The sequence below is a fragment of the Arvicola amphibius genome, chromosome 8, assembly GCF_903992535.2.
Source record: "Arvicola amphibius chromosome 8, mArvAmp1.2, whole genome shotgun sequence".
Taxonomy (NCBI): Eukaryota; Metazoa; Chordata; class Mammalia; order Rodentia; family Cricetidae; genus Arvicola; species Arvicola amphibius.
In genome coordinates this window covers 127822193-127847128 of record NC_052054.1, presented here as the reverse complement: position 1 = coordinate 127847128, position 24936 = coordinate 127822193, and the positions used below count along the sequence as shown (strand labels likewise).

The 24936-nt window shown below is 41.4% G+C and overlaps 1 protein-coding gene across 1 annotated transcript in view; it reads left to right on the top strand.

Moving 5' to 3' along the window:
• Adam23 (ADAM metallopeptidase domain 23) overlaps nucleotides 1-24936 on the top strand; it is a 159461-nt gene that overhangs the window by 107709 nt on the left and 26816 nt on the right. Inside the window, exons 14-22 of the mRNA XM_042055634.1 lie at nucleotides 903-951; nucleotides 2897-2996; nucleotides 6335-6406; nucleotides 7028-7117; nucleotides 8550-8630; nucleotides 19733-19783; nucleotides 20427-20490; nucleotides 22368-22473; nucleotides 23670-23789. Coding sequence (XP_041911568.1) covers nucleotides 903-951; nucleotides 2897-2996; nucleotides 6335-6406; nucleotides 7028-7117; nucleotides 8550-8630; nucleotides 19733-19783; nucleotides 20427-20490; nucleotides 22368-22473; nucleotides 23670-23789 — 733 coding nt within the window. The remainder of the gene's footprint in view (nucleotides 1-902; nucleotides 952-2896; nucleotides 2997-6334; nucleotides 6407-7027; nucleotides 7118-8549; nucleotides 8631-19732; nucleotides 19784-20426; nucleotides 20491-22367; nucleotides 22474-23669; nucleotides 23790-24936) is intronic.

The window sequence follows — 24936 nt, the reverse complement described above, 5'->3', positions numbered from 1 at the left end:
ATCTTGCTTGCTGTCCTCTGTGTGATTAATATATAGCACTGTGGGGAAGTGTCCACAGGCTTGATTCCCTTTATGAGTAAGTTCGTTAATGACCAAGCACACAGTCGTGACAACACCTGCAACATTTTGCAAATCTCTACAAGCTTTCTTTACTAATATCTTGCTCAGAGCATTTGCTTTCTCATGGCAGTGGTTACACCACATTAAAGTTTTAGAATCTGGCCCAGATGGCACATAATCAGTAAGGAGAATCACCGGGTTTAATAACTTAATTGAAAATCCTGGAGGCCAGTACTGGGGTCACCTGAGAGGTGTTAATGGGTTGGATGGTGTAGCAGCACAGGATGAGATTGCTCTCCAAGTCTCTGACTGATTCTGGCAGGGACTCCAGCAAATTGAATTCCTTTCTTTAACTGCTCTGTGTCTGAAGGACTTTGGTGACATTGTACTGTATTCTTTCAGATCACCCAGGGATGCCATCTGTGTTGACCCTAGAACCACTCTGGGAGACAGGCAGAGAGACAGCACTTTCATTTTAGAAGCAGACACCCCCCGCCCCCCAAAAAAGAGCTGAGTGGCTTCCCTATTCCCTAGCGGTAGATTAGAATCCAGCCTTTTGTTTCTAGCCCATCATACTTGTAACTAAACACTGTGTTTTATGACTCTAATTGGCATGTCTGAGTTACAAAAACCAAAGAGAGGCCCAAGTTTTCTCTTAGGAAGCAACCTGTATTGCAGGCTTAAGGGGCCATTGATGTAGAGAACATAAAGGAGCCTTTGCGCTGCGCTGCGCTGCTGTGGTGTAGACTGGTACTGAGGAGTTTTTGCAGGAGCTGGAGCAAACTGAAGCTGTGTCTTTGTTTTCTTCCCTCCCTTTGTTGCTCTGTTATTCACTGGACTAGAATGTGAATGCATAGAATCCTGGGGCGGCTGCATCATGGAGGAAACAGGGTGAGTCTGCGTTACTCTTGCATTTGATGTATGCCTGTTGCAAAAATTGCTGCATGTATAATAATTAGAGACACAGTCTCCCAGGTACTGGTGTTTTTGACTAAGCACTTAGTATAAATTCAATAATTAATTGTCTGATATTTTAAAACTGACAGTGCTAATTCACTTTATATTTTAATTTTTAATTTAAGGTTGGGGAGAAAAGCGAAATGTATTGGCTACTTCTATTTATTAACCCTTACAGGAGTCACATGACTAAACACTTCTGCATTTAGGGGAGGCATTAATCTTTTAATAAACGTAGAATAAAAGCAGATGGTCTATCAGAAGCAGTCAGAGAGAATCAATTCAGTCATCTATTTACATTTTTAGGAACTTATAAAATGTATTTTTTGGTAATAAATTTGTACTATATTGTTTATAGAGTCAACAGAGCTTTTTTAAATTCAGAGTTATACAGTTAAACAAGAGAGTTGTCAAGTGGTGGACAATCCACATCAATCCACCTGTCTTCCTTGGTGGGCATTTATGTAACTGGACCAGCTGTTCCCTAGCGTCTGTGTGGAGAGCCCTGGAGCCACTGCTGTCTCCAGGAGACACCTGACTGTGCAGGCTGACACAAGGCCTCTGGAGCTGGAGGAGAGGTGTCTCTTACTCTGTTTGTTCAGACTGGGCACCCGCATGCTGGCAATTTCTAGTCCTACCTTGTTCTGCACTGGCTACCAAAGGTGCCACCTCCTTCTACAGGGCCCCTTCCTTCTTCTTCTACCAGACCCTGGATAGGAGAAGGTTTGTACTCTTAGCCGTTATCCATGTGAGTTAAAACGTATTCTTGGAAGTGCAGTCTCGTCTTGAAATTCTTGCCTTCCCCAGCCACGTTACTGTGCCACATAGTCGAGTCCTGTTTAATAGCTACCATAGAGGACAGTACCATTTATAATGTTGGTTTTGTATGGAATATTATGGTCTTTTAAACTGTCGATTTCTAAATGAGTTTTGGATTGACTACTCAAAAGATAAAGAAAACTATTTGAAGTTAATGTATTTGATATATATTTGATATACTTCTTATAAGACATCACTGTCAATAGAGGTGAGTTTAATCCTATATGTACCCTCATATATCAGAATACATAAACTGTTGTATTATATTCTAGAATGGCCTCTCACATCAGGCACTATTGCAGACATTCCCAAGGAACCATCGTGTATGATTTAGCTTAACCTTGATGTGTGTATGCTATTCCCTTGTGTACTGACATAGGGGTCTTAATTTGATTGAATAAATCAGAGAGAGGTTCATTTTTTATTCATGCTAAATCATGAATATTGCTCAATAATTGTATTTGAAATGAAGAATAAAGAGCCATTGCTCATGGGAACATGCCTTAATTCCTTTTTGCTGTGGGCATACACACTAATAGCATATGCATGTATGATCCAGCACATTCTTCAGGGTTTATTCATTTACTTAAAATTTGAATTATTGAAGCCTGAGTAACATTGTCTTTAATAAATCGACCCTCCTGACTCCCTCTTCCAACAAACAAGGTCTGGTAGGCTGATGAACCCCTTTTATTCAGAACAGAGTAGAAGAAAAAGATTCCCTTTATTGAGACATAGTAAGTAAAAATAATCAAACTTTAAAACCTAGCTTCGATGTAAGGTTTTATAGCAACCCTCTCAAGCTGTGTTTCAAGACAGAGATTTTACGAGGGTTGGTGGAAGGGGAATAACCAAGCCCCCAATTCTGTGATGGTTTCCTTTTTCTTTCTTTTACATACTCTACCTCATATATGTAGACACTTGGGTCCACACGTCAATATTTGTATAGATTCGTCTACACCCAGAGTGAGCATTCAGTGGCCTTTCATTTTCTTCTCTTATGATTGCTTATGATTGCTTTTCTTAAATTGTTTACACACTTGATTCTTTGCTTCTTAAGGGTATCCCACTCTCGGAAGTTCTCCAAGTGCAGCATCTCAGAGTACCGAGACTTTTTACAGAGGGGAGGCGGGGCCTGCCTTTTCAACAGGCCAACAAAGGTCAGTCATTTAGGAAGTGAAATTATTTTTTCCAATGCTTAGGAGTAAGAATGTGCCAGACATCAGCGATTTCTCTCAGAAAACGGGTCTCTTGTCACACGGCTTAGTATATTGTTACAAGCTATCTGCCTTTCTCGACCTTCCAGAGCTAGAATTAAGGCAGGGACTGCTCTAACCACCATGGAAAGATGTTCAGTTATAGAAAGTTATAGGAAGCCTCTGCATGCTGAAGACGGAGTGAAAGATCACATGAGGCATCAGTGTTCAGTGTTTGCTTGCAGACCCCCCAAGTCCCCCCAAGTGCAAAAACTTCCCCAAATTTTTATGTTACTGTTTTCACCTTTCCACTAAGAGATGGGGAATGAGAATGAAAAGCCCTTACTTACTTGAATCCGTTCTCTGCCAGCAATCTCATTTAACCCTGGCATTCTTTCGGGAGACTTATTTTCCCTCTCCTCCTGAGAGCCTCGTCTGTCTGCCCTCCAACCCCAACTCCTCCATTTTCTGGAGGGATCTGATCCAGGAAGGAAGCATTACTGATGTCAGCCAAGCCCCTCCTCCCCGCCCCACCCAAATGATCTTGGTCTAACATTTACAGGTTCCATAAACACCTTACGTATTTCTGTTACACAGTCCCCTTCCCTTGGGAACACAAGCTGTCACTGACATTCACAGGTGTATGTAGAAACAATATTGCAACTCCTTAGCCACAAATTAAAAAAAAAATACACATTTCCAGAAGAGGTTTTTAGGAGTTTTCAGGAAACACATTTGACAGCAAATCTCCTTAATTTTGAAAATCTTAATTCAGTCCTCATGATGTAAATATTTATGTCTTGCTGTGGAAGCATGAAATTGTTTGTTTGTAAGATATCTGACGTTAAACACAGCCAGCCATCATACTTTGCTGAAGTCCAGCAAAGACAGAATTCTCAAACTGACAGGCTAAAGCCTTTGCATAAAGCCCTGTGTTTTTTATAGAGCTTGGAAATAAAGCAGGCCAGCAGCTAAAAAGACAGTATTGTCTTTAGAATATACCTCATGAGTCAGGCAGAGTTCATTTGCATGGAAAGTGTTCGATACTCTCCAAATGTAAAGAGTGGCAATATCATGTCGACCTTTCCTTTTTTAAAAAAAAATGGTGACGAAGACAAACAACGGATAGACTAATTAATTCCATACCCACAGCTGAGAGATACAGCTGGGGTCAGGGAATGGAAGCCTGGGATCAGGCATCCCTGTAAAATCTTAGGGAAAGAAAAGCTCTGTAAATTCCAGAAAAAGAATTGAGACTTTTAAAGATACTTTGCACTAATAAAATAGCCTGACAGGCACTGCCAGGCACAGAAACCAGAAGACTCCAAGGTGTTTGAAATGAGTGGATCTGTAATGAAGAACTAATAGGAACTGCTGGCAGTTTTGAATCACACAGCGCACGGTTAGTGTTACCTTGCCCTGCAGCTGCCAGCTAGTTGTAAGCACGCAGCTTGAGGAAACAAGATTTGCTTGTCTGGGGAGGTGAAGGTTTCGAGGGTATACACGCAGGTCCATCATTGCATTTCTCAGGTTACCTGTGTGCAGGAAGACAATTATCAAAAAATAACCATGTTTACATATTCAATTTCAGAAGGATACTTTCTCTTTTTAAACTACAAGTTACAATGATTAAAAAAATAAGGCCCCATGGATTCCAGTGACTAGTTTAAATGCATATGTCTAAGAGCTACTTTTTCTCCCCAGTGTTCCTAGCCAGTGGATATGCATAGGCGTGTGTTGCTTGTTCTGTTCGGGTTATATGCATATTTTCCATGCTTTAGGAATCATGACAATTGCTGTGATTTCCGTCTGGTTTGAGATGGTGACCTATCTCAGGAAGGGGAAAGAACCCAAGAAGGAAAGGCTGGGAAGCCTGGAACCAAGTGTTGGTTATCTTTTAGCTGTTCCAACCCTTTCTGTTTTCCTCTGCCTGCAAATCTAAGTAGCACTGAGATCAATACTATTGGCTCCATCCAGCGTGTTAGCAATGTTTCCTTGCTTTGTATAGCGGTTCCTTCCTGGAACTAGTAGAGCCAGGTCTTTCTTGGGTAGCTCAGTGGAAGGGAACTGACGTCCGTCCACAGTGTATATGGCTGCTGGGGACAGGCTCTTCTTCTCTTGTTTATGGCTTTGAACATTTGTGTTGGGATGTGCTGTTCCAGACCCCCACAACACACACCCACAAGTGGTGCTCAGACCCAGAGAAATTCTGTGCCAATAGGAAATAGACACATTTGTCATAAGTAATCAACTTCCTTAACAATTGCACTGCTATGTTTTTATTCAGAAACAAGTTCATGGCATCACTAGGGGGGAATATTCTAGAAACTTGCCTCTGTTATGACTGCAGCAATGACTGAGAGAGTTCTGTGTATTCATTCATGTGTCTATACATCAACTTAATTTTTTCTTTATGAAACTAAATTGGGTATTAAGAGATGGATTTGCACATAGTTAATTGAATGAAATTCCCGAGTTACTGGATTCATTTTCTTTCTGCTCATAGGTAATTCAAGAAATGCAATGGCGGCACTTTGTGCCAGACAATGCAGATTTCTCTCCAATGAGTGTGATGGATTTGAATCTCTGGCAACATTGTTCTAAGCTTACTGGCATCTCCTTGATTGTAATTCTCACATTTGGCTTCTACTAAACATATTTGTCTTTCTGACAGTTTTGATATCTTCTCAGTTGTCTTCAGTCAAGTCAGCAAATTAGATATCTACGAGTCTTATTAGTAATACATTTTGGTTCCATTAGGAAACATGGAAAGTGATCCATTTCTCTTGACGGCTTATCTCCATCAGAAGTCACTCTTACGCTGAAGGGTATCTCTTGGGTCCCCACTGAGGAAATCCCTAGCGATCCCCCCTTTCTAACATGGTTTTAAGAGTGTTACTAATAAGCGGATAGTATTCCCCACACAGACACAATATATAAGGTACCATAGTAATAAATCCTGGGGTTCGGAGGATGGCTCAGCAGGTAAGAGAGCGTGCTGCTCTTTCAGCAGCCTGGAGTTTGGGTCTCTGCTCGATGCTGCACAGCTTACAACCCTTTTGTATCTCCAGCTCCAGGGGACCCAGAGCTCTTTTCTGGACTCTGTGGCTACCCAGGTGCTTGTATGCATACACTTACATCACTACACACATACACATAAGTAAAAAGAAATATAGAATCATAATAAACCATAGAAGAGTCATACATCAGCGGGTAACATAGCTGTGCCTGTGGCCAGGTTGGTGTGTGGATTTTCTGTGATAAATTCAAATGTTTCTCTCTGCATTCTCCCCTTCTTTCAGCTGTTTGAGCCCACAGAATGTGGGAATGGATACGTAGAGGCCGGGGAGGAATGTGACTGTGGTTTCCATGTGGTAGGTATAAGAGACCATCTCTACTCTCAGTGCGGGCCATCCTCTGAGTCAACAAGAACAGTAGTGAGCAGCCATCATCATTCGTTATGGGGTCCTTGCCTTATTCTTTCCTTTTTCCCGACCACTTTGATTAATGCTTCATCCTAGCTCAGACACGTAAGAATTAGTTATGTTGTTGTACGGCCTTGTCTGAAAAGCCTAATGGATTGTTCTAATCAAATTCCTGACCTTTAAAAAGTTACTTCAGGGCTCATATTCATCTCAGGCACCTTCTACAAAATCATCAACATTTGCCCATGCTCTGTGTGTGTGTGTGTGTGTGTGTGTGTGTGTGTGTGTTTCCTTCATAAAACTAAACCCGGGCATTGAGAACATGGTAGAGTTACAGAGATGTGTGTGTTGGGGCCAGGGTCTGGTAAGGAGTCATCATACTTGTGGGAGGTCAGTCAGCTGAGGCATGTGGCTGGGCTCTGTCATCATATAAAGTGAGTGACTCCTTTTAAATGTTAGTGTACTGTCTGTAGAAGTCTGGTTATCTGATGAATAAGCTACACACGGAGGGGGTGCTGGATGATGGGCAGTGGCCCTGATCTGGTTTACTCAGAGACGTGTTTTCTCTAGGAATGCTACGGAGTTTGCTGTAAGAAATGCTCGCTCTCCAATGGAGCCCACTGCAGTGATGGCCCCTGCTGCAACGGCACCTCCTGTCTTGTGAGTCCCCTGGAAGTTTCATCTTTCTTCCCATTCATTGACAATTTACCCAACCATTTCAGGAGGTCTGCTGAGGTTTTGAGTGACTTGACACAAATTTATGCATGTTAGTCCAACAATTCTGTAGAATCAGTAATTCTACCCAACTTCTGAGGCTCACAGCATTTCATCTCTTAGTCACTCTGCACCCCTACCCCCCCAGTCTTCCTCTAGAGGGTGTACTAGTACATCCTCCAAACTAAATAAGTTGCCCTAGTAGACCAGATGAACAGATTAAATTGTCAGACAGAAGGGAACAATTCAGTTGGTCTTTTAAATAATGCAATCTACTTCTGTCTTTCGTTCTCCAAAACTGACCCTACTTTGTTCTAGACCCACAGTATAAACACTAGTGCTATAGCACCCATTCAACTTTTTGAATTCTTTGTAAAGTCAAGAAAGCCAGATGAGAAAGTATTTACCTATGTTTGCAGGCGTGCGTGCGTGCGTGCGTGCGTGCGTGCGTGCGTGTGTGTGTGTGTGTGTGTGTACAGAGTCTTTCATCTACAGTGACTGCTAGTTACTTTTGAAAAATCATTTTAATACTCTTTTTTCTCAGATGGCAGATCTGTGACATTTCTGATAAGTATAAAAATTATGAAATTTTATTACATTTTTTCAATATCAAGGGAGGTTTCACATCATGATATTATAGAAGATTTCAGCTTAGTTTGTGGCTGCTTCACATTACCTACCAAATGATATATTGCTTGAGGCTAATTAAAACTTCATATTTGCCCATCCTTTGGCAGACAAACAAAATGTTCTATCATAGGCAGTCATGGACACCACTGAAGGTGATTTATATGGATTCATATGGATTGTAATTTTGTTGGGTGTATTTATGTAAAGCAAGATTAATACTCAAGCTATTGGACAGATTAGTGATGGTTTGGTATACATATCAGTCCTTCAGGAAAATCTTAAATATTTAATGACGGTATTTTGTTCCTTCGTGTTGAGCTAAACCAGTGTTTCTTCTCTATATAATTTTCATCGCACTGTTTTCTTAACACGTGGAGACGGTGGGTTTCGCGGTCTTTACACAGTGGTTTGATGCTCTTCAGTGTAGGACAAGCATCTGAGCCTCATTTCCTTCTTCTTTGTTTGTTTTGTATTTCAAGACGGGTTCTCTGTGGCTTTGGAGCCTGTCCTGAAACTCGCTCTGCAGACCAGGCTGGTCTCGAACTCACAGAGATCCACCTGCCGCTGCCTCCCAAGTGCTGGGATTAAAGGTGTGCGCCACCACCGCCCAGCCTGAAATGATTTTACTAAGTTGTGAGGCAGGTGGGTGATGATTATGATGAAGCGTAGAACTGTTGGTGGTTGTAAGAATGCAGCCTTCTGGAAAGTCAGTTAACACCAGCTCCTAATGTCGGGTTTTGATTTTTAGTTTCAGTCACGAGGGTATGAATGTCGGGATGCCGTAAACAGCTGTGATATCACTGAATACTGCACTGGAGACTCTGGCCAGGTATGGAAACCTTTAGCTTCTGTATTGTGTAATACACATTTTAATTCCTTTGATAAAGACTACATGTGTGAACTCGTTTTGGTTTCTTTAGCTTTGTTCTCTAGATGTTTCTAGCTCTCTACACCTATTACTTCAGGAAGTTTGGTATAGTGTTTTGGGATTTTCATCTCCCTTTTTTTTCCCCTAAATGTCCCCTTCATATATATCTTTAGATGATTTATACTCAACTCATAAGCCTTTTCCTCTAGGCTCCCACATCTTACATGCTGTAGTCAAGTATTTTGAACACATTTTTTAAAAATGAATTTTGGAAGGCAGCTGATCTAGGAGACCAGGAGCAAGCAGAACTTCTAATTCACTGTCACAGCCCCTGTCCCCATGCATAGTCCTGCTTCTCGACCTCTGTGCTTTGACACGATTTTGGCCTGTTAAAATGATTATAGCACTGTAATTAATACTGACTTTTTGAATCCCTCATTGTATATTTTTTGTGCTTTTTATTGATAACATGCTATTTTACGTCCTTATTTGCCATTCAAATGAACATCTGTGGAGTTACTTGCCAAGTACTGCTATAAATGCCAGAACATGGAAGAGAGCATGATTGTCTAGTGCTTGCTCTAGTGAAATTTGGGGTTTGTTGTGTGTAGAGAGATTAGTAAGAGATGTGTGTGTGTGTGTGTGTGTGTGTGTGTGTGTGTGTGTGTATGTGTGTAAATGAATATGTATAAAATAAGGTGCTGTGTGAAGAAGAGTGTGGAAGGATATTATGTTGGGTCAAACAAATGAGCCTTCCTGGAGGAGATGGTACTGAAGTCACTGTGGAAGGAATTAGTGTGTAGACAGTCACTGCAGAGGCATGGCTTCTTCAGGAAGTGGAATAAAAGCAGACAAAGCTTGAGGATAGAAGAAGAAGTTTCAAAAGAATTTCAGTGTTCTGCAGATTTAACCAATGCCTAGCAACGAACTTAACCCTAAATAAAGTATTAGAAGGAAAACTCCAACGCAAGGAGGTTAGCTATATCCACAAAAATACAGACAATAGATGAGCTCACAGAAGCAATTCCCAAAAAAGGGGAAGACACACAAAATAACATCACCAACAGTGAAAATTAAAATAACAGGAACTAGCAAACACTGGTCATTAAAACCCAAATATAAATGGACTCAACTCACCTATAAAAAGACACTGCCTAGCAGATTGGATATGAAAACAGAATCCACACTTCTGCTGCATACAAGAAACATACCTCAACATCAAAGACAAGACAAGACAAAGACAAGAGTAAAGGGTTGGAAAATTTTTTCCAATCAAATGGACCTAAGAAACAAGCTGGTATAGCTATCCTAATATCTAACAAAATAGACATCAAGCTAAAATCAATCAAAAGAGTCAAAGAAAGACATTTTATATATGGCACAGGAAAAATCCGTCAATACTGAACATATATGCCTCAAATACAATGGAACCCTCATATGTAAAAGAAACACTGCTAAAGCTTAAATCACACATTAAACCCCACACACTAATAGTGGGAGACTTTAACACCCCAATCTCACCACTGGACAGGTCTGTCAGACAGAAAATTAATAGAGAAATAAGGGAACTAACAGATGTTATTAATCAAATGACTTAACAGACAGATGAAATAGTCCATCCAAACATAAAAGAATATACCTTCTTTTGAGCACCTCATGGAACCTTCTAAAAAATTGACCCGTATTAGGTAACAAAGCAGACCTCAACAGATATATATATAAATTGGAATAACCCCATGTATCTTATTGGATCACCATGGCTTAAAATTAGAATTCAACAGCAACACTAATTTCAAAAAGCCTACAAACACATGGAAATTAAATAATGCTGCCCAAATCACCAACTGATCAAGGAAGAAATAAAGAAATTGAAGACTTCCTAAAATTCAGCAAAAATGATCACAAAACATACCTAAATTTATGGGACACAATGAAAGCAGTGTTAAGAGGGAAGTTCATAGCATTAAATGCCTACATAAAAAAGATGGAAAAATCCCACACTAGTGAGTTAACAGAACATTTGTAAACTCTAGAACAGTAAGAAAACAAACTCTCCCAGAAATACTAGATGGCAAGAAATAATCAAATTGAGAGCTGAAATCAACACAATAGAAACAAAGAAAACAATACAAAGAATCAGTGAGACAAAGAGTTGTTTCTTCAAGAAAATCAACAAAATAGACAAACCTTTATCCAAACTAACCAAAAGACAAAGAGAGAATATCCAAATTAACAAAATCAAAATGAAAGGGGGGGACTTAACAGGAGACACTGAGGAAGTCTAGAGAATCATCAGGTCATACTTCAAAAACTTGTAGTCCACAGAATTGGAAAACTTAAAGGAAATGGACAATTTTCTGGATGAATATCACTTACCAAAATTAAATCAAGACTAGATAAGCAAATTAAATAGACCTGTAACCTGAAATAATCACACAGAAACTATATTATTTAAATTACTGCTTGGCCCATTAGCTCTAGCTTGTTATTGGCTACCTCTTACATCTTAATTTAACCCATCTCCATTAATCTGAGTATCACCATGTGGCTCTGGCTTACCAGCTAACGTTCTGGTGTTTGTCTCTGGCAGGGCTACATGGCTTCTCTCTAACTCCACCTCTTTACTCCCAGCATTCAGTTTAGGTTTTCCTGCCTATCTAAGTTCTATCAACAGGCCATGGAGGTTTTCTTTATTCATTAATGGTAATAGCAGTATACAGAGGGGACTCCCACATCACTTCCCCTTTTCTGTTTAAATAAAAAAAAGGTTTTAGCTTTAACACAGAAGAATTACATGTAACAAAACAGTTATCAAGCAAGAATTACAGTTACAATATTTATATCTACTTTATCTTTTATCATAATTAAGGAAAACTATAAATTCTTCAGCTCTATCAAAGACATCAGAAGGATAAAATTACCTAAGTAAGCAGGAAATTCATTGTAAACAACTTCCAAAATTCTAGAATTGAAAGAGACACCTTGCTGCCTAGACAGTCACCCAAGGTTCTTCTGTAACATTGGGGCATCCATCTTCAGCCCACAGGTCCATAGTATCCAGCAGACTTTTCCACGAAGCAGAAAATTTCAAAAATCAATTCTGCCTATATTGGCAGTTTGTCAGTCACTTTCTTCTGTGACCTGCAGAATGTCTAGCAGACTCTTTTATAAAGCAAGAACTCCAAAGGATTGTCTCACCTTTAGGCAAGTTCAAAGTCATTTCTCTGTGGGTCCTGCAAGTCCAGTCCACCTAACACACCATCAAGCAGTCCAGGCAAGAACCGTTTTTTTGCCCAAATGGCTAGCCAATGCCATAAGGAGCCTCTTCGGTACCCACCATCTTCTTGAAGTAATTGGTGCTGCCAGGAACAGATGTATCTCGAATGTCATGAAAAGTTCTAAGTTCTTAAAACACTTTAAATGCCATATTCTGTACTCTTCAAAAGATTTGAAGAATAAAGATGCATCTGAAATACATCTCCGTATATCTAAAAAAACCCAACTAACATGACTACAAACTTGACTATTATAGATGACTATCTATTGACCTATATTTCTTAATTATACATTAAATTTTTAAATAAGCTGGACAAGCACAATACCTTAATCAAGAGCAGAATACATATAATGAAATTGACCTTACATTTGTATCAATAAACCAAGATCCATATAAAAACAAATCTCTATAGCATATCTCCCTTTAAATGTAAAGAATCATTTATAAACAATATTTGGGAATATGGGCATGGTTCTTCTCCAGACTGCTTTCTGCTTTTTGTTGGGAGAAGTAATTTTGGGGGGTATTCATGGCAACCTTTCAGGGAATCTTGGTCCAGAAAACCACATTAGTCTAGAAGCAATCCACAGGTTCTCATCCTCTGTGGAAACAAAAGAAGAACCTCTTTTCCAAAGCAACATATCCTTAGACTCAAATTTTGAAGACAAAATACATTTAAAGTATATATGTTGGATACTCAGCTCCTTCACAGTCAAAAAATTCAAAGAAAATACAATAATATACATAATCCAGACTCTTTTCGAATATTCTTTGTATATCTTATTCTTTTTTACTTCTTTTAATCTGTGACTGTCTGCACTCTGTCTCTGTAAAGACTTTACCTTTTTAAAAAAATTTACTTTTTTTAACTGTCTATATTATTTTTTTCTCTCTGCTAAGTCTATGTACATTTATCTAACACTATGACTCTTTTAGAGGTCTTTTATATCTGAATCTGTCATATTGTGTATCTGTAATTCTTTACTATCCAGGAGAACTTCTAAAAATGCTAAGCACTTCTTAAAAACTTAAGCTGCAGCATTACTAGGGTATATACGGTCCTACCTGCTTGCTCCACACACTACAACATGGTAGAAGTCTGTTGATTGCCTTAGACTACGAGGTTGGAGCTGTCCTCACCATCTCAACTCTGATAATCAGTTGGCCCATGCTGCCACCAAGTAATTTGCAGCACGCTGTCCACAAAACCCATTTAAATGCTCAGCCTCCTGAAAGAGTCAGTTCTTGCTGGCAGCATGGCCCAGAAAACAGCTGTTTCAAAGCAGCATGCCTTTTTTTTCTGCTACCACTGAATCAGCAAAATCTCTCTTAAAGGAGCCATGCCTCTGCTTGCTTCTAGCAAACAGAGCCCACCCAAGAAAATACCACCACCAAACCATGCTTAACTCTGTTCTTTTGTGTCTAGGATTCCTTTTCAAGCTCTTTCGTGTTTTAAGTGGATTTTAGTTAGCCACGTTGGCACCAATTTGTTGTAAGGAGGCTACTGGTTAGTTCCTGAAATAATCACACAGAAACTATATTATTTAAATTACTGCTTGGCCCATTAGCTCTAGCTTCTTATTGACTAACTCTTACATATTAATTTAACTCATATCCATTAATCTGTGTATCCCCACGTGGCTATGGCTTACTGGCTAAAGTTCTATCTCTGGTGGGGCTACATGGCTTCTCTCTGACTCCACCTCCTTACTCCCAGTATTCAGTTTAGTTTTCCCCACCTATCTAAGTTCTGCCCTATCAACAGGCCAAAGCAGTTTTCTTTATACATTAATGGTAATCACAGCATACAAAGGGGAGTCCCACATCAAACAGTCATCAAAAGTCTCCCAACCAAAAGAAGCCCAGGACCAGATAATTTCAGCACAGAATTCTACAAGATTTTCAAAGAAGAACTAATACCTCCTCAAATTATTCCACACAATAGAAACTGAAAGTACATTGCCAAAATCTTTTTTTGAGGGTATAATTACCTGATATCAAAACCACACAAGGACATTACTAAGAAAGAGAATTGCAAATCAATGAAAATGCTCAGCATCCTTAGCCATAGAGAATGCACATCAAAATAACTTCAAGATTCCATTTTACACCTATCAGAATGGCCAAGATCAAAAACACTGATGACAGCTTATGCTGGAGAGGATGTGGGGTAAAGGGAACACTCCTCTATGGCTGGTGGAAGTGCAAGCTGGTACAACCACTTTGGAAATCAGTATGGCAATTTCTCAGAAAATTAGGAAACAACCTACTTCAACACCCAGCATTACCACTTTTGGGTATATACCCAAAGGATGCTCAATCATACCACAAGGACATGTGCTCAACTATTTTCATAGCAACATTGTTTGTCATAGCCAGAACCTGGGAACAACCTAAATGCCCTTCGACCAAAGAATGGATAAAGAAATTGTGGTACATTTACACAATGGCGTACTCACAGTGGAAAAAAAATAATGACTTCTTGAAATTGGCAGGCAAATGGATGTATTTAGAAAACATCATATTGAGTGAGGTAACCCAGACACAGAAAGACAAATATAGTATGTAGTCATTCATAAGTGGCTTTTAGATATAAAGCAAAGAAAATCCAGCCTACAGTTCACAACCCCAGAGAACCTAGACAACAATGAGGACCCTAAGAGAGATTTACATAGATCTACTCTACATGGGAAGTAGAAAAAGACAAGATCTCCTGAGTAAATTGGGAGCATGGGGACCATGGGAGAGAGTGGAAGGGGAGGAGAGAAGAAGGGAGGGAAACGGAGAAAAATATATAGCCCAATAAAAACATTTAAAAAAAGAATATCAGGGTTCTGGCCCGCAGGGCCTCTGCACCACAGAAAGGACGTGGGATCTCGTTTGACTTCATTTTCTTTCTGATGTGTCTCCCGAAGGCTCTCCTGTGCTATTGTGTTGCTTTATTGTCACATGATGCTAATATAGCATTTGATTGTTATCCAGAGGTTACCATTTAGATTTTCTATTCTTTCATTGTTTTGTCAGTATGGAAGTAAAGACCTCCGTGCACTTGTAGGACTATCTCTCAAGTAGGGTTATCTCTCTAGGTTAAGTCCAAGGACTGGAGTTACCCACTGTAAGATATAGTGGCTTCCACTGGGATCACAACAAATGTAGAACAGTTTGATGTCAAAGATCATACTATAAATAACAAAAATGACCAGCTAGAGATAACCATACAAGGGCCACATGTGTCTCTTAATAGATCCTGGTTCAGATTGTAGTGACAGGTTACTGACACAGTGGGCTCCAGGGTGACTTCCTGCAGAGGCAGGCCCTTCCACAGCCTGGAGAAGCAGTGGGCAATGCTTGCTTTCTAACCACATTACACTTTCTGGCTCAGAATGTCTAATTATTATTTGCTAATGTATCAGTCAATCATTCCAGTGGTGGAAGAGCAGAGAGTTGACACTGTACTGAGTTTTATTTGCTCAAAGGGAACATGGGAAGAGAGAAAGAAAATATGCTGGTTAACCTTTAGAAAGGTCTTCATATTTATTACCCGTGGCTCTGTTAATTATATATAGCAAATGGAAAAATGGAAAAATGGAGTCCTGACTCTTTATATGTGTGTTCTTCTTACACATCTGCCTCTTATATATAGATGTGTTAGCAGACTCCTTTGTAACTTTTTTCTATAGTGTAATGACAGAGTACAAGAACTGTGGATTCTGTCTTTCACGAGTCTAACTATCCTGACACAGAATTTGACTTTGTTGTTAGTTTTATAGAATTAACTATTGTTTTTTCACAACTGCAATATATGCCCTTGGCTATCATGTTCAGTCTTTTTAGAGTGATAGGTTTCAATTTCAATCTTTAATTCCTGAGTTGCCAAAGAATTTTCTGGAAATAAGGATTTTGAAATGAGGATATTGGTGCTGGCTAGTGATTCAGTCGATAAAGGGCTTCCTGTGCAAGCCTGGGAGCATGGGTTTGCATCTCCAGCAGCTTCATGAAAGCCAGAGGGAGTGTCACACGCCTGTAATCTCAGCACGGGAGGCAGACACAGGAGAATACCTGAGCAGCTAGTCTAGGTAATGGTGAGTTCCAGGTCAAGTGAGAGGCCCTGTCTCAAAACATAGATGTGAAGTAAGGTAAGAAGATACCCAATATCAACCTCTGATTTTCACAGGCAGACATGGAGCCCAGTGTGCACATACGTAAGCACGTATGTACATGCACGCACACACACACACCACAATACACATATACTCATTCACTATACACACATATACACACAAGTAGACTAAAATAGGGCCTCTTTGTTCAACCCATTTTATTGTCTAAGAAATGCAATTGTTTTTCTTTTTATCTCTTTTATCTTTGATGGTGAAAATTGTACTGCTAAATTAATCTTTCAGTGAGTGGCACATTAGAATAGAATGCTATTTTATTAGTAATTTTAAAATCTGATCATCAGAATGAAAGCAAAGTATGTAGTTGAAGTAGAAGGACATAAAAGCCATAATATTTTCTTCTGTTTTGTAAGGGACAAAGAATTTTAAATTTGTTGATATTCAGAGTTTTTATGAAAACAGAATTTTTACATCCCTGAGAACTAGTGTCTGTAAGACTGTATTATACCCTTATCTTTTTGATGCCATGTTTCTAATTCATTTTTATATTCACATTTACTGGTATCTCTGAACTCCTTTTTCTTCATTTTAAAACATAACAAAATAAAATAGAATAAGATGAAACAAAAACCGTCGTATTGAAGTTGAACAATCCAAGCCAAGATGACACTAAAAGAGCTCCAGGAGACACATCAGAGACCACCTGCTCACACGTTAAGGCATCCTGCAACAGTGCAAAGCTGAAGGCTGTAATCTACACAGAGGACCTGGTGCAGACCCGTGTAGGCCCTGTGCTTGCTGCTTCAGTCTCTGAGTTCATGTGAGCTTTGCTCAGTTGTTTTAGGGGGCCTTGTTTTCCTGGTGTCCTCCAGCCCCTGTCTCCCCCACTCCTAACTTCTCTTCTGTTGATTTCTCTGAGTTCTGAGGGGAGGGATTTGATAGTGGCACATCATTTAGAGCTATGTTGAACCCTTTGTTTATTTTTCACTGCACAGTTTATGACAGAATAATCAATACTCGAGCAACTGAAAGAAATTCTTGGCAAACAACACAGTGGCATAGCAAAGATATTTGAAAGCTGTGGAATTGGTCCCTCCCTGCAAGCACTAGCGATCAGCGGGGGTATTCCACAATTTAAAATGAGCACCGTTGAAATGCTCCAGGTGAATCTTGCTGCATGGTATCCCAGGTGGGCCAGGGGTGCAGTGGTGGTCAGATTCCCCAGCTTTACTCCGGGAGGAAAGTGTCCAGATTTGCTCGTGTTCTGAACACCCTTAGAGGATGTGAGAAGAACGGGTTCCCTGTTAAACGTTTCAGTGATGAGCAACTGCCCTTAGTGATTTTTTGTTTGTGTGTTTGTTCGAGGTTCAGGCTAGTCATGAGCATTCCATTGCCACCTCCTGGTGGTCCCGATTACTATCATGGTGACAGTGCCTTGACTTATAAAAGCCAAACTTAGCAATGGGGATCAAGAATTCAAATACATGTACCCATGGGGCCCCTCTCATTCAGACCACTGCAGCAGGTGTGCCCTGCCACACCTGTCGAACAACTGTCTTTTCTTGGCCTCAACTAAAAACAGGTGGATTAGAAATCGGCTCACTTGTAGCTGAGACAGTTTATAATGAGGACTTTTTTTTTTTTCCAGTAAAGCAATCTTCCTTTTTCCTCCTCTCCCCTCCCCTCCCCTCCCCTCTCCCCTCCCCTCCCCTCCTCTCCTTTTAAGACTTCATAAGAATGACATGCCTATTCTAGGAATGCCTTCCCCCCACCCATTTCTATTTACAGTGGTTGTACTGGTTTTAGGGCAAGTGAATAATTTATGAAAGCTGATTAATGAGATGATGATTGTATTCTGAGAGAATTTAGAGAGATAGAAGAGGCCACAGAGATTTCTGCTTTTGTAAAGTTTGTTCTGGTGTCAATCAATGCATCCCTGAGATACTCAGCACCAGGCCGAGTGAAAAGCTGTGGTGAATGAAACCGTAGGGGCTCCAGCCTTTAGGAAGATATCAAACTGCCATTTTATTGCAACGTGTTCTGGAGTGTGTCATTGCTCCCTGGGAACGCTGCACGAGTCCTTCATCTTTCTGTGGCAAGCTCAGTGCACAGCCGTATGTGTGCCACATTAAAGAACTCCATTTTACCACTATGGGTGATCCATTCATTTTCTTGGTCAGCTAGTAGTAATTGAGCACCCACCACATCCTGATGTTGCTTTATGCAGCAGGAAACCAAACAGAAAATCCTGCCTGCATGGAGCCCATGTAGCTATGGGAACAAAAGTGAGCAAACAAGGGAAATGCATAGTTTGTCAGTTGGTGCCAGGTGTGGTGGAGAAGGAGAACATAGGCAATGGGGAACTGAGGATGCCAGCTTGGGAGGGTGCTGCCACTTTAAGACCGTGGTTAAAGAAGGCTTTTGGGGAGGGTGATATTTGAGCCAAACCCCTAAGGAGGAGATGGAGTGAGCACTGCAGTAATCAGGCAGTGGGCTGGCAACATGCCTGGCTTAGTGCACAGAGCCACATCAACTGTTGAGATAGTTGGGAATGAGGTCAGGGATCTAGTGGGGTGTCGATGGAAGGAGCAGATCACATGGAACTTGGGAGCCATTGAAAACTTTTGAGCAGGCTACCAACATGGTTTAGCGTCTGTGTTTTAAGGGATCTCTCTGGGAGCAGTACAGGGAACCGGATCTAAGCAGGGAGGCATCGGTTGGAGATTACAGTCCCGGTTCTAATCGTGGCAGCCTAACCTGCCTGGGGATTAAATGGTAGAAGTTGAGGAAAAGAGCTGATGTTTCGAAGTGAATCTGAGGATTTGCAGCCATACTGGATGGTGTGTGAGAGACAAAAAGACAAGTACGGGGAGACAGATGAAGAAGGATGGAGACTCTGGATTGAGGCCAGAGCCACTGTTAGGTTGAAAAGCCATTTTCCGAGGAAGTGGGGAGCAAGGAGGCCCTCAGTGTGTCTCACTATGTTTTGGAGTCCTTGTCCAAACTCTTTCAACACGGCTGCACCTGCCTTTCCGTAAAAGTGTGACGTCACTTACTCTGGATACCTGTTGGGGAAAATGAAGCGCACTTGAAAATGGTGTGATAGATAGTTTGGCTAAAACAAAACCAAAATACCCTACTTCCCCATAGATCATTCTAGTCCAAGTCAGGTGTGAGAGGTCAGCACTGCCACGGCGGTACAGCACCTACGTTGATGGCATTGCAGTGCGAGACTGTTTCTCCTGTTTCTGTAGAGTGTCCTGTAGGCACATGTCCCCATTTCACATGCAGATTCGACATGTACAAGAAGCTGCAAAAGGTCCTACAAATTAGTTCTTAATGTGTCCACTGCTGTGCAGCAAGCTGATCCATTCCTTTCGCTGCCCACTTTAGCCCCTTCTGCTTGTAACTCCTTGACAAGTAAACGTTATTTATTATCTGGCCCATCTCCTGGTAAAATAGAGAAACATAAAAATGATTAACTGCATGGACTTTATTCATTTTAGTAATGATATAATTACATTAAATAACCCATTAATGGAGTTTTATGTGCTTTTCTAAATGTTCCTAATTGTATATTTACTTTCCCTCTCGTTATTATATTAAACACGTTTTTCTGAAAGTATTTTATATGCTGTACATCAACTAAAATGATAATATTTTTTCAGTGCCCGCCAAATCTCCATAAACAAGATGGCTATGCCTGCAATCAAAATCAGGTATGCTAGGCTCTAAGTAAGATTTCAGTGTAATTTTGAAAGGATTAGTGCTGTTTATTTCCCCTTTTTGTTAAGTGTAACTTTAGAGGGAAGTGGGGTGCTGCTTTATATTAGCTTTATTTCATCTAAATATTACATATGTTTGATCAGTGACAAATTGTCCAGATTGAAGGAAAAGAAATGTAATGGCTGCAGAAACTGGGGCTCTAATTTGCTGGGTTGTGACCATCCCTAAATAATTTTAGCCTGTCTATTTAGCAGAAAGATGACAGTCTTCTATGAGACTTTTCTCGAGTCAGCACTATAGCCCCGACCATTCACATAGAAGAGAGGCTAATAGTCATTTTGGTATCATTTGCAGAATGGTACAAATTTTGTTCCCCATAAAAATTTAAGTTACAATAACTATTTTACATTTAAAGAGCTGTGCTATTAAGTGTACCCTGAGCTCCTACATTTTAATATGGTGCACCTTCCACTTCTTTAAATATGTTTATGTTTCTTATTGGCCACTGTGGAGATACGTGGGGATGGAGTGAAGAGAACGTTGTGTGGCTCACCCAGAGAGGGACCTTGAACTCAGAATTTTGGAGAAAACGGCCCTGTGATCTGTGACTCACAACATACCTGCTTTTTCTCTCAGGGTCGCTGCTACAGTGGGGAGTGCAAGACGAGGGACAACCAGTGTCAGTACATCTGGGGAACAAGTAGGTTGCATCCTCCTGCCTGACGGCCGTACAGTGTTCTCTTCACAGTTCTTTCTTCCAGCCCGTGACAGAGATACCCAGCACGGAGTGATGTGAAAGAATTCGTGAGAGGCTTTCGGTTCAATTCCCAGTCAACCTCAAATAGTGATGATGATGCAGCAAAAGCTGTGGCAAACCGATAACCAAGTGAGATCTTGCCATGCAAACCAAAGTGTCTTTCCTTGGCCTTTACTTGCGACCACAAGGCTGGGTGCCACGGTCACAGTCATTATCTGACCACTTACACAATCGCATGCCTTGCTGTGTGCCTTGCTGGTTCGCCTGGGGAGAGGAGCAGACTTGGTTTCGTTGTTGTTTTGGTTTTTTGTTGTCATTCACTGTCCCAGTTAAAGTGATGACACGCAGGAATTTCCCTGGGAGCAGACAGGACCATGGTGACAAATCTCTGACATGTTGCCTGAATGTTAATACACATGTCTCTGGCTGACATTGGCAGTGACTCAGAACTGTTCGGTTCAGGAGAGCCACATAAGAATTGCCCTGCTTTGCTTTCTGATAAAAACACCGAGAAGAATCATCCTGGGGAGGAAAAGATTTATTTGGCTTGTGTGTTCCTGTCATACTGAGTAAGGTTTGGTCTGGGACTCAAGGCAGGAAGCCAGATGAAGGAACTGAAGCAGAGACCGTGGAGGAGTGCTGCTTACCCGGCTTGCTCCTTACACAACCCCAAAACACCTGCCCAGGAGAGGTCTGGGCCCTCCCACATCAAGCATTAAGCAAGAAAATGCCCCTCTACTTGCCTACAGGCTCATCTGGTGGAGGTAGTTTTTCAATTGAACTCCCCTCTTTTGAGGTGCCTCTAGTTGTATCAAGTTGATAAAAACTGCTCAGGACTGGAAGGACGAGAACTGAGACTCTCTAGCTGGCTGAGGCTGGGTCTTTCATCTCGAAGAAAGTGCACAAAAGAGGTCATATGAGTGATTTCAGTGTTTGACAGGTGTCATTCACACGCATGATTTGTACTCAGTGCTTCACTTAGATGATTAGGACATAACGTCTTCCTAAAATTTAAATATCAAAATTCAAGAGTTGATGTAAAAATCAGTCAGCAGAACCAGGCACGATGGCTCACACCTGCAGTCTTAGCATTTGGGAAGTTGAGGCAGGACGACTACTACTAGCTAAAGGCCAGCTTGGTTAAAGAGTGGATTGTTTAAACAACAAAACAAAGCCTAACAACCTCAGTGACTGAGACTTTTAAATTCATCTCTGAATATTAACATAAAATAGGATTAAGAAGGTTGGAGAGATGGCTCGGTGGTTAAGAGCACTGGTTGCTCTTCCACATGTCCCAACACTAAGATGGTGTCTAACAGCTGTCAGTAACTCCATTTCCAGGGGATCTGATGCCCTCTTCTGGCCTCATCTGACATTGCATGCACATCTAAGCATGACACCCACAGATACCCACCCCCACCACACACACACGCTAAAATAAAACAGGATTAAGAATACATATTTGTTTACTGTGTGTGGTGGTGTGCTTGTTGCTGCTAGTGATTTTCCTCACTGGTCCCCTTAAACCCACCAGCGAGATCTGGCCAGAGAGTTCTCATATCGCAGACAGTGCTGTGCTGGAGCAGTTTTGCACTAGCCTACAAAAGCAGCTGAGTTTTGGAGGTTTTGATAAGCCAGGGAATGGCACATCCACAGCTTGAAGTCAGCCCTTGAATGTTTTCACCGTAGGAACTGGCAATCAAGAGTCCCTTTTCCCCCTGTCTCTGAGAGGCAGTTGATGGACACTTGGCGGCAGCCCACTGCGTGTGAGTAGCCCAGAGAAGTAGAATGTGTTTTCTTCTCTCATCCGTCTCTGATAGAGGCTGCAGGGTCAGACAAGTTCTGCTATGAGAAGCTGAACACGGAAGGCACTGAGAAGGGCAACTGTGGCAAAGACGGAGACCGGTGGATCCAATGCAGCAAACAGTGAGTGAGCACCCTGGTGCATAGCAACCGCTGGGGCATAGCAACCACACTCCCAGGCTGAGGCAAGCACAAAGTGGACAGAAAATAGGGGAGTTGTGGATGCAATGCATACCTGTATGAAACTGTCAGAAGATGAATTATACATTGCATCCACAACTCCCCTATTTTAAAATAGATAAATGTGAAAAGAAGAGGAAAACATGAACTACCCTGCTGTGGACATTCTTGTCCATATAGTGCAGTGTAGACCGCGTCCGTCTCTCCAGGGCGTGTACTTAGCAAGACGGTTGCTAGGTCACAGATGCATGTTTTCATTGTCAGCAGATGATATCAATCCTAAAAACAGTTGTGCTCTAGGAAACCCTTCCATAATATATGCTGCTTTCACCAATACTTCACCTTACCATATATATATATATGTGTGTGTATATATTACCTTTATCAGTTCTTGTGTCTGTGGACAGCTATCTTGGCACGGTTTTAGTTTGCGTTTCTCGGGTTATGAGTGGAATTTAGCTCATTTCCACGCAGGTTTCCTTTCTGGTGATGTGGCAACTTCACTTCTTGCCGTCATCCTGTATGAGTCATTGTTTATTGAGCAGCTAGGCTGGAGGTAGAAGTGTCCTCACGGCAGCAGGTGAGTCATTGAATAATGCCACCAAAGATCTAGATGATGGCTTCCCTTCCGCTGTGCCATCTTTATTATGTTGACTTTTAAATTCGTGCACTCGTGAATTCATGGTTGCAAGATGTAGAAACCACACATTCACAGGTTCTGTCTTCTGTTGTCTGCAAGTGCCATCCTTCTAGCCCTGTGATCTGGCTGTGCTGTTGTCAGTCTGGAGTGGAGAGGAGGGGTGTGTGAGACCAGTGGATGTAGGGATAGGAGTGCTGTTGAGAACACCCCCGGCCTTTCTTTTCAAGGGTGCACACTTCATGAGTGAGGCCGTCCCGTGGGCAAGGAGGGTCCTAGCTAAGCCAGAGGGCCCGAGTGCTTTTATTCCGCAGTGGAGAGAGGATTGAGAGATTTCAGGAGTGGAGATGATCGGGCTCGGCAGTAACTGCCTGCCTGGCATCTGCAAGGCTCTGGGTTCGCTTCCCAGAGCCGCACAGTATGAGAGCTAATGTGTGTGCAGTGAGGTCTGTGAGTTTTGAGCCAGACCCTTTTTGTCTTCTGCCTTCTGAAACCCGTGCAGCGATGTGTTCTGTGGATTTTTACTCTGCACCAATCTTACCCGAGCGCCGAGGATTGGCCAGCTTCAAGGAGAGATCATCCCCACGTCCTTCTACCATCAAGGCAGAGTCATTGACTGCAGGTAACGTGTAAGGCGACCTGATCACAGTTTCAAGGCCGACTCGTTGACTGCAGGTAACACATCAGGCGACCCGATCACAGTCTCAGACCAGCAAAATTTGGAAACATCAACGACCTAACATTTCATCCCAAGGATGAAACCCAGGACTAAGAATGGAATTTACTCATGTTTCATTTGTACCTTAAACTACAGACTGAAGGAAATGTTTATGGTTTTGCATCTGTTTTATTAGCATAGTATCCGTGTATGTTAGCAGCGCTTACTGAAGACCTCCACGCAGGGCTGTAGCATGGATCCTTACGTCCACCCCACACTGCATAATCTACAACCCCACTCTTCACTATTCCACTGCTCAGACAACGTTTACAAGCTCATGCATCTGCGAGATGGCACGTCGCACCTATCTTTCAGTGTGCAACATAGTTCACATACGTTCTAAAAATGACAGCCATTCTTCTCCGTGGCTAAGTGGTAGTCTGCTCTGTATGCACCATATCTCCCACGTCCATTTCTGCTGATGGGTCGGTTGACTCTGCCGCTTGGCGATTGTGATAATGCCTCAGTAAACACACGGTAGCGCTACCTAGTGTTTTAAAGAAACCCCCATTCTGTTTTGTTGAAGGCTATACTAATTTACACCGCCACTCTTAGTATATTCAGGTTCTTTTTTTCTCTTTACTCTAGCCTGTGTTTGTAATTTTTTTTATGGTAGCTGCATTAAGTAAATTGAGATGGCATCTTAGTGCGGCTTGAATTGCAGTTCCCTGAATCATATTGGACTTTCTTGTAATTACTGGCCATTTCTATTTCTGATTTCGAGCAGCGGTTTTTCTCCAGTACCTTCGCTGTCCCTGCATTTCAAGTGCGGCTGTGTTTTAGCTGGATTTTTCCAGTCATGGCATCCTGCCAGTGCTCAGAGTTTGGAACATTTCAGAGAGTTTTGGGTTAGGAACACTCAACCTGGGCTCATTTTACCCCTAGATAAATCTTTGGAGCACTGGAGTGTAACACTCCACTGTGTTTTATTTTTTTTCTCTGTATTTTATGTTGCATGTGTCTGGTTTAGATGACGACCTAACAAGCACCAAATCACATACAGAAAATAGTTATTAAAATATAGTTTATTGATGTTAGAAAAACACCCCAC